We start from the raw sequence: 17,260 nt of genomic DNA, 5'->3' as shown, positions 1-17,260 counted from the left end.
TAGGTTGAATAGGAAAGATCTCTACACATCAGATCAATACTTTCTGCACTAAGAAAGTTATCCCCAACCGCTTCATCTTTTGAGTTCTACAAATAAAGTTTCTAGTCCTCATTGGGTAAGATTTCAGGGCACAGAGCCACTCTGTGCTTCATGGGTGCCTTGAACAAAAAAAGGGAAGGAAGGAAGAATATATGAATAGCACAAAATATATGAGTAACGAAAAGCCCTGCACCATCATTGCAGATACGGTCACCAACAGTGCATGCATCTTAAGCCAAACGTCTAAGCCCTTCAGATGTCCAAATAGATCCCCACAGAAAACTGATGTCCATTAGGAAGGAGTTCACAGATGCAAAATTGATGCAACTTCAAACCAAAAAGAATATATCGCAGGCTCACAGCATGTACCTCAACGGGGCGTCCTCAGCATCATTGGACAGTGACTTCTATAAAAATGTTGTCCAGTATACCGTATTTTTCGCTCTATAGGACACACTTTTTCCCCTCCAAAAATTAAGGGGAAATGTGTGTGCGTCCTATGGAGCGAATGCAGGCTCCTTGGCTTCAGCAATAGCAACGCGAACCCTCCGAAGCGCAGAGGGAGCGCTCCCTCCACCCTCTGGAGGCTTCGCATTGCTTTCACTGAAGCCTGGAGAGCAAGAGGGGAGAGCACACCGACCCATCTCGCTCTCCAGGCTTCAGGGATAGCCGCCTGAAGCCTCCGGAGCGCAGCTTCAGGTTCCTTTTGCTTAAGCCAGGAGAGCAAGATTCACCCGGCTTCAGCAGAGAGGGAGAGCTGCGCAGTGCCCCTTCAGCCAAGCTGGAGGAGAAATGGAAGGGGCTCCATTTCTCCTGCGGCTTCATTGAAGGGGCTCTGAGCAGAGAGGGGGAGAATTTTTTTTCTTGTTCTCCCCCTCTAAAACAAGGTGCGTCCTATGGTCGGGTGCATCCTATAGAGTGAAAAATATGGCATTTGAAATGTTAATTTCTGCTGGATCGATCTCAGTTCGGAGTCTAAGAAGGCAGACCCTGAGGACTGAAGTGGGAACCTCTTTCTGTCTCTCTCAGACAACCTACAAAGGGAAGTCGTCCTTTCAAACCTACTCTGACTATCTCAAGTGGGAAACTTTCCTCCAGGATCAGCTCCAGCAGTTCCCCGAAGGCTCAGCTCTACGCCGGGGCTTCCAGACCTGTGAGCACTGGAAACAGATCTTCATGGAGATCATAGGTAAGTGGCTTTTTTTGCCTCCGTCTCCCGTTCCAGGAGCCACTCGGAGAACCAGTGATGGCTGTGAATGGGGTCAATGGCAGCAAATTGGAAGCATCCATTCGCTGCAGACACTGTGAATTGAGAGTGATTTGCATGTCCCAGTACGTTTCCGAGCACAATTCAAAGTGTTGGTGCTGGCCTTTAAAGCCCTAAATGGCCTTGGCCCAGTATACCTGAAGGAGCGTCTCCACCCCCATCGTTCTGCCCGGACACTGAGGTCCAGCGCTGAAGGCCTTCTGGCGGTTCCCTCGCTGCGAGAAGCCAAGTTACAGGGAACCAGGCAGAGGGCCTTCTCGGTAGTGGCGCCCACCCTGTGGGACGCCCTCCCACCAGATGTCAAAGAGAAAAATAACTACCAAACTTTTAGAAGACATCTGAAGGCAGCCCTGTTTAGGGAAGCTTTTAATGTTTAACAGACCACTGTATTTTAATACTTGGTTGGAAGTCGCCCAAAGTGGCTGGGGAAAAAATAAATTATTATTATTATTATTATTATTATTATTATTATTATTATTATTAAGCAGATGCTCTGCCACTTGAGCTACAGCCCTCCCTGCACTTCTTTGGACAAACAGTTTGTGTGCATGTTTTAAACATAATATATAAAATCTCTCCCCCACTTTCCAGGTGTGCAGAGTGCCCTGTATGGTCTCATCCTCTCCCTGGTGATTTGTGTTGCTGCTGTTGCAATCTTTACCACACACGTGCTCCTCCTGCTTTCTGTGCTGCTCACCATTTTAGGTAGGTACCTAGTTGTGATTTTGAAACTTTGGATTCCTGAGAACGCGGGGACCTGCCTGATTGGACTATCTGTCCATTTGACCCAGTATTGTCTGCTCGGACTGGCAGCAGCTCTCCAGCTAGACCTTCCTAATGTTCATAGTAAACTTTCATTTCATTACCTCTGTGTGTGTGTGTCCTCCCTGCAGGGGTCGTATGCTTAGTAGTGACCATCATGTATTTGTCCGGCTGGGAAATGGGCGCAGTGGAGGCCATCTCCCTCTCCATCCTCGTCGGCTCCTCTGTGGACTATTGCGTCCATCTTGTGGAAGGGTTCCTTCTGGCAGGAGAGAACCTGCCGCTTCACCTGGTGGAGGTAGGACAGCTGTCCTTTTTTAAAATAAATAAATAAATACTTTTTCTTGATTTGATGACAACAAGTGGTGCGACCTTCTGATCGGCAAGTCCTAGGCTCTGTGGTTTAACCCACAGCACCACCCACGTCCCAGGTGGGTCCTTTACTTTTACCTTTTTACCCCATAAGTACCCACTCAACTTCTTTGATCAGGCTTGCTACAGGTGCCATGTAATACCTATTCCCAGGACTTTTTTCCCCCAGCCAGAGCTCAGCTCAGGTGGGCACCATTGCCATTCTAAGAGAATAAGGGAGAGGTTCATGGTGAGCTCCAGCATCCCTTTTTTCCCTAGAAGAACAGCACTGCCTGTTCTACATTTGTAAAAACTCCATTTTCAAAATGTGGCATGCTTTGGAACTCCCTACCCCTTGATACACAAAAAAAGTTATCGTTTGGACAAACCTATCCAGATGTTTAGCAATGCGCTCTACATGGGGCTACCTTTGAAGGTGACCCGGAAACTACAACTAATACAGAATGCGGCAGCTAGACTGGTGACTGGGAGTGGCTGCTGAGACCATATAACACCGGTCCTGAGAGATCTGCATTGGCTCCCAGTACGTTTCCGAGCACAATTCAAAGTGTTGGTGCTGACCTTTAAAAGCCCTAAACGACCTCGACCCAGTACACCTGAAGGAGCGTCTCCACCCCCATCGTTCTGCCCGGACACTGAGGTCCAGCTCCGAGGGCCTTCTGGCAGTTCCCCCCTGTGAGAAGCAACATTACAGAGAACCAGACAAAGGGCCTTCTCAGTAATGGCACCCACCTTGTGGAACACCCTCCCATCAGATGTCAAGGAAACAAACAACTATCTGACTTTTAGAAGACATCTGAAGGCAGCCCTGTTTAGGAAAAATTTTAATATTTGATGTTTTATCGTGTTTTTAGTATTCTGTTAGGAGCCGCCCAGAGTGGGGAAACCCAGCCAGATGGGTGGGGTATAAATAAGAAATTGTTGTTGTTGCTGTCATCGTCGTAGTTGCAATTTGACGGCAAGTTTAAATCTGGCTTTGGTCTGCTGTTGTTTTAGCTTTAGGGCATGCCCCAGCTCAATGTTGACACTTTTATCTTCTTTTGTTAACACACTTCTCCCCCCCCCCTTGTGTTTCCTCCTTTCAGGACCCCAACTCCAGCCGCCAGTGGAGGACAATCGAGGCGGTCAGCCACGTGGGCGTAGCTATCATTTCCAGCGCCATCACCACCGTCACGGCCACCGTCCCCCTCTTCTTCTGCATCATCGCCCCCTTTGCCAAGTTCGGCAAGATCGTGGCCCTCAACACGGGGGTCTCCATCGTCTACACGCTGACTGTGAGCACTGCCCTGCTGAGCATCATGGGGCCCCCCTCTTTCACCCGCAGCCGGACTTCCTTCCTGAAGGCCCTGGCAGGGGTGCTGGTGGCCATTGGGGTGGGGCTGTGCCTTTGCCTGGTGCTGCTCAGAAGCGGATTCAAAATCCCCCTGCCCAATGGGACAGTCCTATAGTTCCATGTTTCCCCAATGGCCTCTTTGTATATCGTTTCTTCTTCTTCTCCCCCCAAACTGGATTTTCCCGCAGGAGTCCTTCAAGATGTCCAGGGATGCTTTCAATTACAGTCCTCACTTGCCGCTTCCAGGATGTCTCTTGTGCCCCCAAGAGTCTTGCTCTTACTGTGGGTTAAAGGTGCGGGGATGGCAGGCAGAACCCGGGTTCAAATTTCTCCAACCCTGCAGGACTCTGACTTCCATCAGCACCAGCGATGGCTTCCCTGACAGCCAGGGCTGGTGGGGGTTTGCTTCGAATTGTGGCATTTGTGCCCCACCATTTGTCCAAGAAGCTCAGGGCAGCATACACAGTTCTCCTCCTTTTCATTTAATCATTTAATCTTCACAATGACCCTGCGAGGTAGGTAGGTTAGGCCAAGAGGGAGCAACTGGCCCAAGGCCACCCAGCAAGCTTCATAGCCAAGGTGTTGGGGGGGACGACCACAAATTTCATTTTATAATGTATATAAAACAGAGAGAGCAGCTGCAACAACAGATGGGAATCAAAGGCCGAAAAGTGAAACTATGAAACAGACACGTAGGATGAGTACAGTTGTACAAGGGTTTAAATAACAACTCCATATAAAGTGGTACCTCGGGTTACAGACGCTTCAGGTTACAGACTCCGCTAACCCAGAAATAGTACCTCAGGTTAAGAACTTTGCTTCAGGATGAGAACAGAAATCGTGCGGCGGTGGTGCGGCAGCAGCAGGAGGCCCCATTAGCTAAAGTGGTACCTCAAGTTAAGAACGGACCTCCAGAACAAATTAAGTTCTTAACCCGAAGCACCACTGTATTCAGATAATCAGCATTATCTGATTATCAAGTCCAATTCTGAGTTTGCTAGGCTTGGGAAGAGGGTTGCCTTGAAAGGGATGGTTCTGTTGTATGGCTGAGTGGAACTTGAACCCAGGTCTCCCAGGTCTTAGTCTGACACTCTAACCACTTCACCACTCTCAAGTCTGCTGGCATATTGAGGTTGGGGAAGGATGGCTAGGAGTGTAAGGTTCAGCTCCCCTCTGACCCGCCAGAGTTACAAAAGGAAGGTGATATGAAGCGCTGGCTCAACCTTCCCCAAGTTAGCACCCTCCAGATTTTGGGGACTCCCAACTCCTATCAGCCCTGACCATTGGACCAAGCCATCGCTGGAACTGATGGAATTCGGAGTCCAGGAACAGCCGCAGGGTACAAGATTGGAGGAGGCTGCTCTGGGTCTTGCCTGTCATCACCAAACCCTTGATAGCAGAGTCAGTAGACCATGGGACTCTTAATCCCAGGGTTGTGGGTTCGAGGTCCACATTTGGGTGAAAGATTCCTGCATCACAGGGGGTTGGGCTAGATGACCCTCACGCCCCCTTCCAGCACTACGCTTCTATGATTATGTCTAAGGGCAGGACTCTGAGTACACAAATGACATCCAGGAAATGGCGAGCAAGGGCCATGAAATTGCAACGCCCAGCAGCCACCTCTTGTAGTCTGAAGCATCTGAAGGCCACCAAGCCCACCTTATCCTGTGACAGACCCCAGCAGGACAGGTCTTCCCCCATGGATATGGGGGTCAGAGAGGCAGGGGATGGAATGACGCTGATCCCCTTTCCTGTGGGGTTTAGGGGACAGGGGTCTCCTTTTCCAGCTCTGAACCAGTTTTGTACTCCAGTCCGACTTGCTGGATTTCTGTGTCTAGTTTTATAAGAATATTTTTTTGTATGTCCAGAAGAAAATCGATTCCACTTTCCTCTCCTTGCTCTCCCCCTGCTCCCAAATTTGAGCTGCGCTTTACCTGCTCTTACCTTTGCTCTGAACCTGCTTGTGTTTTAATTTTATCGGGAAGGATGTGGGAGAGTCGTGTGCGGTGTCTGGTGGTGGGAGAATTGCCAGTTTGGGGGTGTCCTTGGCCACATCCACACCAAACATGCACTCTATAAACAGCCATGGTTTCCCCCAAAGAATCCTGAGAGATGTAGTGTTTTTTTAAGGGGTGCTCAGAGTTGTTAGGAAGATCCTACGATTCCCCTCCCAGACCTACAGTTCCCAAAGCTCGTTGGGACAAGGGATCCCTTGTTAAACTAAGGTTACCAGATTTTTTTCAATGAATCCGGGGACACTTTTCAACTTCAATGGATTTTGTATGGGGACTGATTTGTAAATCCGGGGACTGTCACTGGGAAACGGGGACATCTGGCAACCTTATGCTAAACCGCTGTAAGAAAAATAGAACTGGGGTCTCTTAACGACTCTCAGCACCCGGTACAAACTACAGTTCCCAGGATTCTCTGTAGGAAGCAGTCCTGACTGACTAAAGTGGAATCATAGTGTGAATGTGGCCATGGTTGAAGGAAGATGTGCATAGTTTCTTATTTTTGCTGCCTCTGGTTCCCCTCAGGCACACAGCAGAGGCTGGCCCATTAGGGCAAAAGGGGCTGTGCCCTGCCCATCTCAATCTGCCCTTATCCAGTCTCAGTTTGTCTGCCACCCAGTCCAGGCGGTGGCTCTGCCAGCTTCAGACCCAGAGCTGCCCTTTGTAGAACTCAGCAGAGGGCAGAGGATGGGTGCAAATATAGAATGAATTGGTTCTGCCTCTCATTGGCTCTGTCTCAGCCAGTCTCTGGCTCTGCCTACTGTTGGTGCCAGTCTCAATGGGCACCAGTTGCCACTGCACACATGAAAACCTAGAAGCTAGGCTCTGCATTTCCAAGCCCATGGAGACAGAAGCTGAGGTTGTCGCCTGGAATCTGGACCACAGTTGGCTTTTATCTGTCTCCGGCTCACATTGGATCTACGTGTGCATTCCCCCCTGCCCCGGGTTTTCTAGTCCTCATGATATATTTGAGCCATAGTCACTACCAACCTTGGAACCTCCTAGGGTGGTGGTATAAATGTAATGTAGGTCAAAAAAATAAAGGACCCCTGGACGCTTAAGTCCAATCAAAGACAACTATGGGGTTGCGGCGCTCAACTCGCTTTCAGGCCGAGGGAGCCGGCGTTTGTCCACAGACAGCTTTCCGGATCATGTGGCCAGCAGGACTAAACTGCTTCTGGCGCAACGGAACACTTTGACAAAAACCAGAGCGCACAGAAATGTCGTTTACCTTCCCGCCACAGCAATACCTATTTATCTACTTGCACTGGTGTGCTTTTGAACTGCTCGGTTGGCAGGAACTGGGACACAGCAATGAGAGCTCACCCAATCACGGGGATTCAAACTGTCGACTTTCTGATCGGCAAGTCCAAGAGGCTCGGTGGGTTAGACCACAGCGCCACCCGCGTCCCAGATGTAATATATAAATATTACAAACCAGAGGCAGGGGTAGGATCTTTGGAGCACAATTGAGCATTGAGTGCAAAGCAGAACAGACACCCATACATTTTGACATTTTTACTTCTGGGCAGATAGAATCCATTGGTTTGGGTGGAGGTTGGTGGTGGGAGACAGCTCAGAAACAAGCGAAGAGTCAGAGAAAGCCATACGCAGGGATGGCTATATTTGTCCAACCTGAATGGGAAGCTTTTTAAACTCTTACTGTGGAAGACAGTCAGGAGCCAGCCAGGGTGGGAAGAAGTATTCTGGTACCCTGCAGATGATCCCACCAGTTTGGTCACCCATACATTTCCCAATTCATAGGCTCATAGAGTTGGTCTCTCCCACGTCCTAGTCTGACACTCTTAACCACATGGACTCCTTTCCCATTAGCTTGTCTTCTGTGATGTCATGGAATGCTCACTTCAAACATATGGAGGCGATCGCTCTTTTTAATTGAATTGCATTTATAGCTCACCTTTTTCTCCAAAGATCTCAAGGCAGTGTATCTGATTCTCCCCCTCTTCAACAACCCTGTGAGGTAGTTTTGGCCGGGGAGGCAGTGACTGGCCCCAAAGTCACACCCAGTGACCGAGTGAGGATTTGAACCATGGTTTCCCAGGTTTGACGCTCTAACCACTGCTCCACACCTGCCACAGCAGCTTGCTTCTTTCTTTCTTTTTAAAGACCCTCTCCCCCAAAAAAGTCATTATTTTCATGCTCAGTTCTCCTAAGATCCAGTGCGGTCCAGTGGTTAGAGTGCCTGACTCAGACCTGGAAGGTAAAGGACCCTTGACCATTAGGTCCAGTCGTGGCCGACTCTGGGGTTGCGGCGCTCATCTTGCTTTATTGGCCGAGGGAGCCGGCGTACAGCTTCCAGGTCATGTGGCCAGCAGGACTAAGCCACTTCTGGCGAACCAGAGCAGTGCACGGAAACGCCATTTACCTTCCCACTGGAGCGGTACCTATTTATCTGCTTCCACTTTGGCATGCTTTTGAACTGCTAGGTTGGCAGGAGCAGGGACCGAGCAACGGGAGCTCACCCCGTTGCGGGGATAAGAACCGCCGACCTTCTGATCGGCAAGTCCTAGGCTCTGTGGTTTAACCCACAGCGCCACCTGTGTCCCAACCAGACCTGGAAGACCTGGGTTCAAATCCCAACATGGCCATGAAGCTGGCTTGGTGACCTTGAGCCAGTCACTGCCGCTCTCAGCTAAACCTACCTCACAGAGACGTTGTGGGAATTAAAGGAGGAGTGGGGAGTACCAGGTACTTGAGGTCATTGGAGAAAGCGGCTGGGATATAGGTGCAGTAAATAACTAACATAATAAAATGCACTGGTTCTGTGTGCAATTGTGTCCCCGCATAGACATTTTTGCAGGCAATTTTTGTTCCCCTAATAGGGTGCTTTTTTGTATGGCAGAGTGTGCAAATTTGTGGGGGAGGTTGCACACGCTTCCTCCTATTAATGTTGGAGGAGGACCCCCAGAGAGCCAGTGTGGTGTAGTGGTTAAGAGCGATAGACTCGTAATCTGGTGAACCGGGTTCGATTCCCTGCTCCTCCACATGCAGCTGCTGGGTGACCTTGGGCTAGTCACACTTCTCTGAAGTCTCTCAGCCCCACTCACCTCACAGTGTGTTTGATGTGGGGGATGAAGGGAAAGGAGAATGTTAGCCGCTTTGAGACTCCTTCGGGTAGTGATAAAGCGGGATATCAAATCCAAACTCCCCCACCCCCGCTGAAGACAGAGGAGTGCGGGTTTCAAAAGGGCAGCTGCGTTTTCAGTTCCCATATTGTCTTGGGAGACATAGAGTCGGATATGTTAAAAATGCCAAACAAAAAGATTTTTCCTCTGCCCTCCCGCCCCTCTGCCCTGCCCTACAGCCCCCGCGGGCCGCCTGTTCCGAGCAGACGGTTTGCATTAAGCCCCAGATGAAACCACAAACCGACTCCATTAACAAGTACATTTGAAGCATCGCTGATTCCCATCAGTCTTACGAATGGCATAACTAAGCAGCGGACTTGGTATGCATAGCAGCTTGTTTTACTAAAAAAAAAAAAAGGTGAGGAATTTCTCATTAAGGGCTGCTTAGAATCACAGAACTGTGGAGTTGAAAGGACCCAAAGGATCGTCCGGTCCAACTCCTTGCAATGCTTCTTAAAACATTTTACTTAACAGGGATGCAGACAGAGGGGGAGTGCACCCATACATGGATTCTAGCTTTGCTTAGCCAGGCTAATAATAATAATAATAATAATAATAATAATAATAATAATAATTTATTATTTGTACCCCGCCCATCTGGCTGGGTTTCCCCAGCCACTCTGGGCGGCTTCCAACAAAGATGAAAGATACACTAAAATGTCACATATTAAAAACTTCCCTGAACAGGGCTGCCTTCAGATGTCTTCTGAATGTCAGGTGGATGTTTATCGCTTTGACATCTGATGGGAGGGCGTTCCACAGGGCGGGCGCCACTACCGAGAAGGCCTTCTGCCTGGTTCCCTGTAACTTGGCCTCTCGCAGTGAGGGAACCGCCAGAAGGCCCTCGGAGCTGGACCTCAGTGTCCGGGCAGAACGATGGGGGTGGAGATGCTCCTTCAGATATACTGGACCGAGGCCGTTTAGGGCTTTAAAGGTCAGCACCTTTAAACTGAGAACTGACCCTGTTCGGATATGGTTGTGCGGACAAACAGAGGTCAAGCTTGCACTTCTGCCTTTGTCCCACAGTTTTTATTTTTTAAAAAAATTGCTTGCTTTGTTTATTCATTGCTTTTTGACACCGAGGTCTCTCTCTCTCTCTCTCTCTCTCTCTCTCTCTCTCTCTCTTTTTAAAAATAATCTTTATTAATTTAATTTACACACATATACAAAGAATTTACAATCTCATTGTAGAAAATTAAAGAAAAAAAGAATTAAGAAAAAAGAAAAGAAGAAAATACAGAAAAAAGAAAGAAGAAAAAGCAGATTTACGTGCATAAAAAAACTTAAATCTTCCTAATTAATACTTAAATAAATACTTAAATAAAAAAGACTTCTGACAAAATGAGACACCAAGGTGTCTCAAAGCGACTTAACAAAGCAGGAACAGAAATGGTGAGCAGCTGTGATTCCGGCATTACAGGGCGTTGAATTGCATGACCCTTCTTGACTCTTCCAACTCCTTGGAGAAAAGAGTGGGATATAAATGCAATTAATTCATTGATTAAATTCCCCATATGAAAACATCAAGAGGTGGTACGAGTACGAATGAAGACAGGAATAACCAGCTTAAGGCCAAATGTAAGAGGGACCTAAAATTCTCATAGATAGATAGATGTGTGGGTCTTACCACCCCACTAATAGGATGAACATGGGGAGGGGGCGTGGGGAGGCCAGGAGCATATCAGATTTCTTTACTCTGGCTTTTGCCACCCGAGATATGTGTTTCCAGGACCCACCCTAGTCCTGTGACAGTCATTTGTCTTAACCCTTTTCAATTCTGAATTCTAAACTGGTGTTTCTAGCCCTTGTGGGCATGGCAAAATCTCAGAGGTCAGTGTGGTTCTTGGTCCAAGAATGAGGCATCTTTTGTGATGTTCTACATGCTTGGATACTTGTGTTCTTTGCTGGAAAACAGCTCTATGTAACAATAGGAACTGTTTGTCTGATTTTTGAAATGCTCTTCTGCCCTAAGAAAGGAAGTATGGGGGTTCTCTGGAAACCTACCTGGTCCAACCCTGAGCTCCTCTTAAGTGCTGGCTCTTTGGCAGTCTTCTTGAAGGTAGTTTCCTTTCCCTGGCTGGAACCCATGGAGGTTACTGGAGCAAAGCATGGCAAACTGCAGATCAGACAGTGGAAGGTCAGCACCACGGAGAGCTCTCTGCGGGAGACAAGGTTCAGGATCTGGCAAGATAATAGAAAATAGGGAGTTAGACAAAGACTGTTGCTTCAGCACTGGTCTGGACCCATGGAGGTACTGAAAGAATGTATGATGAAGCACAGATCAGATGGTGGAAGGTCAGGACCACAGAGGGTTCCTTGCAGAACAAGTGGTCCTACTTTATGTTAGATACTAGGCAGTAAGGAGCTAGGCTAGGGCTGTTGCTTCAGCACTGGTCTGGACCTGGCTGAAGCTTTATTTAGCCCTTGGTTGAAATCCTCTCTCATTTTTCTTGGTTGAAGGAAGGCACAGCTTCCTCATTCTTTTGAACATAATTTGTGTGCCATGAATTTTCCTTATGAGAGAAGCTGCTTCTCCCGGGAAGGTAATAAAGTGCCCGTTATTTACCACGGTGACTGATATAAATCCTCTGATGGTCTCCACCAGCAGAGATGGCACAGACTGATTTACAGTCAAACTGGGAAAACTCGAGGCAGGCAGGGGCCTCTGCTTGTTGCTTTTGTAAATCATCGTTGCTGCAGAGAGCGTTTCAAGCAAGGGAGGCTCATGGAATTTGCCTCCTTGGAGGTCCTGAAGATCCACTGTGGCAGGAATGCTTACTGGATTCCCATGGAGACTGGAATTGGTGGGACTTCTGCATTCCCAGTGGTGTATTTAAATCCACTTTGACGCTTAGATTTAATATATATCCCCAATCCATTTCCCCCATTATTATTATTATTCAAACGAAACCTTCCTACAGGAGCATAGTTGCGATGCTTTGGGGGGCAAAATTAAAACCCCAGATTTCAGCATATTCTAACCAAAGAGGATGCAGCCAGGAGGGTGATTTATCTGTGCTATTCTTCTGCTTTCAAATGGGTCCCAGAAGCAACGATTCCCTCTCTAGAAACAAGAACCTTTCCTGATGTTATATCTGTTCCACCGGAACACAATGAGAAATCAATAAAAATCACCATTAAAATGAAAAGAAATGGTCCCCTGCCGTCAAGTGAGCTAGTTAGACTCTGCCGTTAAAACAAAACAAAAAAAGTTCTATGGTTGCTCACTGACGGATGAGATCCCCAAACGATTCAACAACCAGAGCTTTGAATATCGGGTCCAGTTTTTCATCACCTATCCCAGCCACCCCTGATGAAACCTGAAGTCACAGATCACTTTTACACATTCAAAATTGCCTGGATATATCTTCTCGGTCATCCCCCCAGAAACTTAGGCAGTGCGATCTATTGCTCGGGTGTAAGTCCTGCCATGCTCAGTGAGGTTTGCTCCCTTGTAGGGTGTTTTTAGAAGCTTGCTCAGACAGGGGTGGGGAACCTCCAGTCCTAATTTGGCCCACCAGTCCTTCCTGTTTGGCCCACAAGGCTGAGCTGCAAGGGGGTTTACACTTTTGAACCCTGGCAATCAGCTGTGCAGGCAAACATGGGTCAGGCAATTGACAGGTTGGTATCCTTGCCCATTGGGAAACTTTGCCCAGGGTGGTGGGGTGGGGCAGAAAGGTTCTCCATCCCTGTGGTTTATTATTATTATTATTATTATTATTATTATTAATAATAATAATAATAATACCCCCCCATCTGGCTGAGTTTCCCCAGCCACTCTGGGCAGCTCCCAATCGAGTGTTAAAAACAATACAGCATTAAATATTAAAAACTTCCCTAAACAGGGCTGCCTTCAGATGTCTTTTAAAAATAAGACAGCTGCTTATTTCCTTGACATCTGATGGGAGGGCGTTCTGCAGGGCAGGCGCCACTACCGAGAAGGCCCTCTGCCTGGTTCCCTGTAACTTCACTTCTCACATGGAGGGAACCACCAGAAGGCCCTCGGAGCTGGACCTCAGTGTCCAGGCAGAAAGATGGGGGTGGAGACGCTCCTTCAGGTATGCAGGACTGAGGCCGTTTAGGGCTTTAAAGGTCAACACCAACAGTTTGAATTGTGCTCGGAGAATGTATTGATTGATTTACTTATCTATTTTATTGCATTTATATCCCATCTCTCCCCCCCCCTCCGAGGAGCTCAGGGTGGCACACCAGGCTCCCCCACTACTCATTTACTCCCCACAACATCCCTGGGAGGCAGGTTAGACTGAGAGGCAGTGACTGGCCCAAGGTTGCACTCCATGAGCTTCATAACCAAGTGGGGGAGGGGATTTGAACCCTGGTCACTCAGGTCCTAGTCCCAACACTCTAACCACTAGGCCACGCTGTCTCTCTTTTGGTCTGCAGCTTTAGGTGAGCTGGCCCAGTTGGTACTTCTTGGGTTATAACTGAATATCCAGTTTTCAGCTGCAGTTTTCAATGTTGCAGTAAGTCGAGATTTTTCCGTGTGAATGTTCTGGGCCAGGTTTGACTTGCATTCTAAATATAGAGCTATGCAAAAAAATATAAAAAAGGAAAAGGGGGGGAGGCTTTGGGTGAGACACCAGGAAGGTACTGAAAAGCAGTAGATCTCTGGCTTAAATGAGGACTTTTGTGAGATGCTGGGGGGGTAGGAATGGGGGGCGGATCTCCTCCTTGCATGTGGATTTATTTTATAGTGTTGGTCTCCTATCCCCTCTCCACCCAAGAAGGTTACATAGCACAATTTTCTCATGTAATGTACCTGTTCTTAACTTTTGTGTTCATTCTTTCTCTCTTAACTTCTGATTTCCCCCAACATTCCTATGTTGTTGTTGATTTTTAATTTTTAATTTTTTTTGAGACTGTTGTAAATAAATAAAGGTTTTGACATTTGCCTGTCTTGGAGCCCTTTTGAGCAAATTTGTTTCCACCTGTTTGGCTGGACCTTCAACGGCTGGTCACGCATTGAAGGTCTGGTGAGTTAAGGAAAGTCCTTCTGAATCTGGTCCAAGCGTTATAGCATTACACTTGAGAGTATAGCTGTGGGTCTGCAGATGTTGTTGAACTACAACTCCCATCACCCCTAGCTAGCGAGGCCAGAGCTCAGGGATGATAGGAGTTGTAGTCCAACAACATCTGGGGACCCACAGGTGGATAACCCCTGCACTGGAGCATCTCGCTGGCCACAGTGAGAACAGAACACTGGACTACATGTGTGTTTGTCTGTAACCAGCTAAGCTTTTCCTATATTCCTGTGTTACATCTTACTACCAGGGGTGACGCGGGTGGCGCTGTGGTCTAATCCACTGAGCCTCTTGGGCTTGCCGATCAGAAGGTCAGTGATTTGTATCCCCACAACAGGGTGAGCTCCCGTTGCTCTGTCCCAGCTCCTGCCAACCTAGCAGTTCGAAAGCACGCCAGTGCAAGTAGATAAATAGTTACCACTATGGCGGGAAGGTAAACAGCGTTTCTGTGCGTTCTGGGTTCTGTCACAGTTTTTCGTTGCACCAGAAGTGGTGTAGTCAGCTTCCTCAGCCTGAAAGCGAGAAGAGCGCCGCAACCCCATAGTCACCTTTGACTGGACTTAACTGTCCAGGGGTCCTTTACCCTTTACCCCTGACCATTAGGTCCAGTCGTGGCCGTCTCTGGGGTTGTGGCGCTCATCTCGCTTTATTGGCTGAGGGAGCCAGCGTACAGCTTCCGGGTCATGTGGCCAGCAGGACTAAGCTGCTTCTGGCGAACCAGAGCAGCACACGGAAATGCCATTTACCTTCCCGCCAGAGCTGTACCTATTTATCTACTTGCACTTTGACATGCTTTCGAACTGCTAGGTTGGCAGGATTGGTACCTTTACCTACTGATGAGTAAATTTATACACTCTCAGGCTGACTCTATCACACATATGGCCTCTCTGTGTCTTTCTCTCACTCAAACATGCACACCCACCCGCTCCACTTAACTTTGAAAAACTCATCTCCAAGTCCTTCACCCTGGTTATCCCTTCAATGGGCAATTTATGCAGAGAAATGCAGAGTCCTTAAATCTTAACGTGTCTACAATTTAGCAGGCACTTCTCTTCTCTCTCTCTCTCTCTCTCTCTCTCTCTCTCTCTGTGCCATGATAGCAATGGATGTCGTCGTGCATGAATTTCCGATGTGTGTAATTGCACGCACGCACACACACACACACATACACAGCAAAGCTTATACTGACATTGGGTTACCCCCCACACACACACCCCACGTGCTATTTTTCTAGAAAAAGTGGTGCCAGAATTCACTATGAGTACTTCCCTTGTTCTTTTATAAAGGTAAAGGGACCCCTGACCATTAGGTCCAGTCGTGGCCAACTCTGGGGTTGCGACGCTCATCTCGCTTTATTGGCCGAGGGAGCCAGCGTACAGCTTCCGGGTCATGTGACCAGCATGACTAAGCCACTTCTGGCGAACCAGAGCAGCGTATGGAAACACCGTTTACCTTCCCGCCAAAGCAGTACCTATTGATCTACTTGCACTTTGACATGCTTTCGAACTGCTAGGTGGGCAGGAGCAGGGATCGAGCAACGGGAGCTCACCCCGTCACGGGGATTTGAACCGCCGACCTTCTGATCAGCAAGTCCTAGGCTCTGTGTTTTAACCCACAGCACCACCCGCATCCCGTTTTTTTATAAGGTAAAGGTAAAAAAGGTAAGGGACCCCTGGATGGTTAAGTCCAGTCAAAGGCGACTATGGGGTTGTGGCACTCATCTTGCTTTTAGGCCAAGGGAACCAGCATTTGTCCACAGACATCTTTCCAGGTCATGTGGTCAGCAGGACTAAACCGCTTCTGGCACAAACCAGAGCTTACGGAAACACCTTTTACCTTCCCACTGCAGCGCTACCTATTTATCTACTTGCACTGGCGTGCTTTCGAATTGCTAGGTTGGCAATAACTCTTTTATAAGGGCAGTGGTACCCAAATGAGAAGTGCCGAAACTGAGTTGCAGCAAGATCCGGCAGGAAAAATAGCCCCTTGAAATGAGGGCTACAGATGCAGGAAGCCTCTGAGGGCTTTGGTGCTTGTCAGAGGTGCGGCAGGAAGTTTGCTGCAAGGATGGGGAATGTGGAAGCATAGCAAGACCATCGCTTAATCTACCTCAGTATTGTCAACACTGACTGGTAGCAGCTCCCCAGGCTGTCAGGCAGGGAGTCTTTTCCCAGGTGCTGGGGATTGAACTGGGAACCTTTGGCATGCATGCAGAGCAGATGTTCCACCACAGAGCTACATTGTTCCTCTTAAGACACTGGAAGATAAGAAGTTGCCTTAGACCAAGTCTGACCAGTGTTCCAAATAGCTCAGCTTCCCAGCATTTTAGGGTACACCTTCTGCATGGGATGCAGATGGTCTACCTAGAGCTACAGACATTCAACAACACCCTTGGTTTCCATCATCCTTGTGGCAAAAGGCTGCAGCTCAGTAGCAGGACACTTGCTTTGAATGCAGAAGGTCCTGGATCTGATCTATGGCATCTCCCAGTAAGCCCTGTCTGTAATTCTGGAGAGCTACCACCATAGAAGCAAAAGAGGGTTAGATGAAGCTGAAGGGGCACTTTTCAAGGATTCTTCCAGGAGTCTGTGGGGTGGTTGGGCTGTAGCTCCATGGTGGAACATCTGTCTTGCATGCAGAAGGCCTCAAATGCAATCGCTGGCATCTCCAAGTAGGGCTGCAAGAGCTCCTGTTCAATGCAGTCCTTCTTCAGATCTACGAGGAGTGGGTTCCTGCTTTGTTTCTAGGGAAAGGGCCACAGCAGAACATTTGCCCTGCATGCAGAAGGTCCTAGGTTTCATCCCCAGTGGCAGCTCCTGGTAAGGCTGAGAGGGACCACAGCCTGAAAACCTGGACAGCCACCATGGGTCAGTGCCAACTATCCTGTGCTAGTTGGGCCGATCATCCACCCTGGTCTGACTCAGCAGAAGGCAGCTTCCTGTGTTCCTGTGTTTGCCTTTTATATACTCACAACAACCCCCTTTGAGGTAGGCTAGGCTGAGAGGTAGTGACTGGCCCTAGTTTCCCCAATGAGCATTATCATTGAGCAATGCACATATTCTACTTGCTGAAGAGGCTTTACTGACCTCCCGGAAAAACACAAAATCGATCTTCTCCTTTTAGGTAAAGATCATAAGACGACCCGGATGGTCGCCAGATTCTGTCTACAGATCTGTAGGTGCAGACCATCCCCCGATACAAATTATTCCATCAAGCAAATCCCCGTACTCGGACCCACAGGTGTCTCTGGGCCAATTTTCTATGGTAGTTTTTCCTAAAGATTTTAT

The 17,260-nt window shown here is 48.3% G+C and overlaps 1 protein-coding gene across 3 annotated transcripts in view; it reads left to right on the top strand.

Annotated features, from left to right (window-relative positions):
• The window catches only part of DISP3 (dispatched RND transporter family member 3), a 98,485-nt gene extending 90,564 nt beyond the window's left edge, over window positions 1-7,921 (top strand). For all 3 annotated transcript variants that reach the window (XM_083628456.1, XM_083628457.1, XM_083628455.1), the window contains exons 18-21: window positions 1,069-1,228; window positions 1,898-2,011; window positions 2,200-2,366; window positions 3,526-7,921. In XM_083628456.1, the coding sequence (XP_083484582.1) occupies window positions 1,069-1,228; window positions 1,898-2,011; window positions 2,200-2,366; window positions 3,526-3,888 (804 nt within the window). In that variant the 3' untranslated portion in view covers window positions 3,889-7,921. The remainder of the gene's footprint in view (window positions 1-1,068; window positions 1,229-1,897; window positions 2,012-2,199; window positions 2,367-3,525) is intronic.
• The last annotated feature ends 9,339 nt before the right edge of the window (window positions 7,922-17,260 follow it).

The sequence above is a fragment of the Podarcis filfolensis genome (assembly GCF_964270895.1).
Source record: "Podarcis filfolensis genome assembly, chromosome: 8".
Classification (NCBI taxonomy): Eukaryota; Metazoa; Chordata; class Lepidosauria; order Squamata; family Lacertidae; genus Podarcis; species Podarcis filfolensis.
Note: the sequence above shows the minus strand (reverse complement) of the source record. Positions and strands in the feature narration are given on the sequence as shown.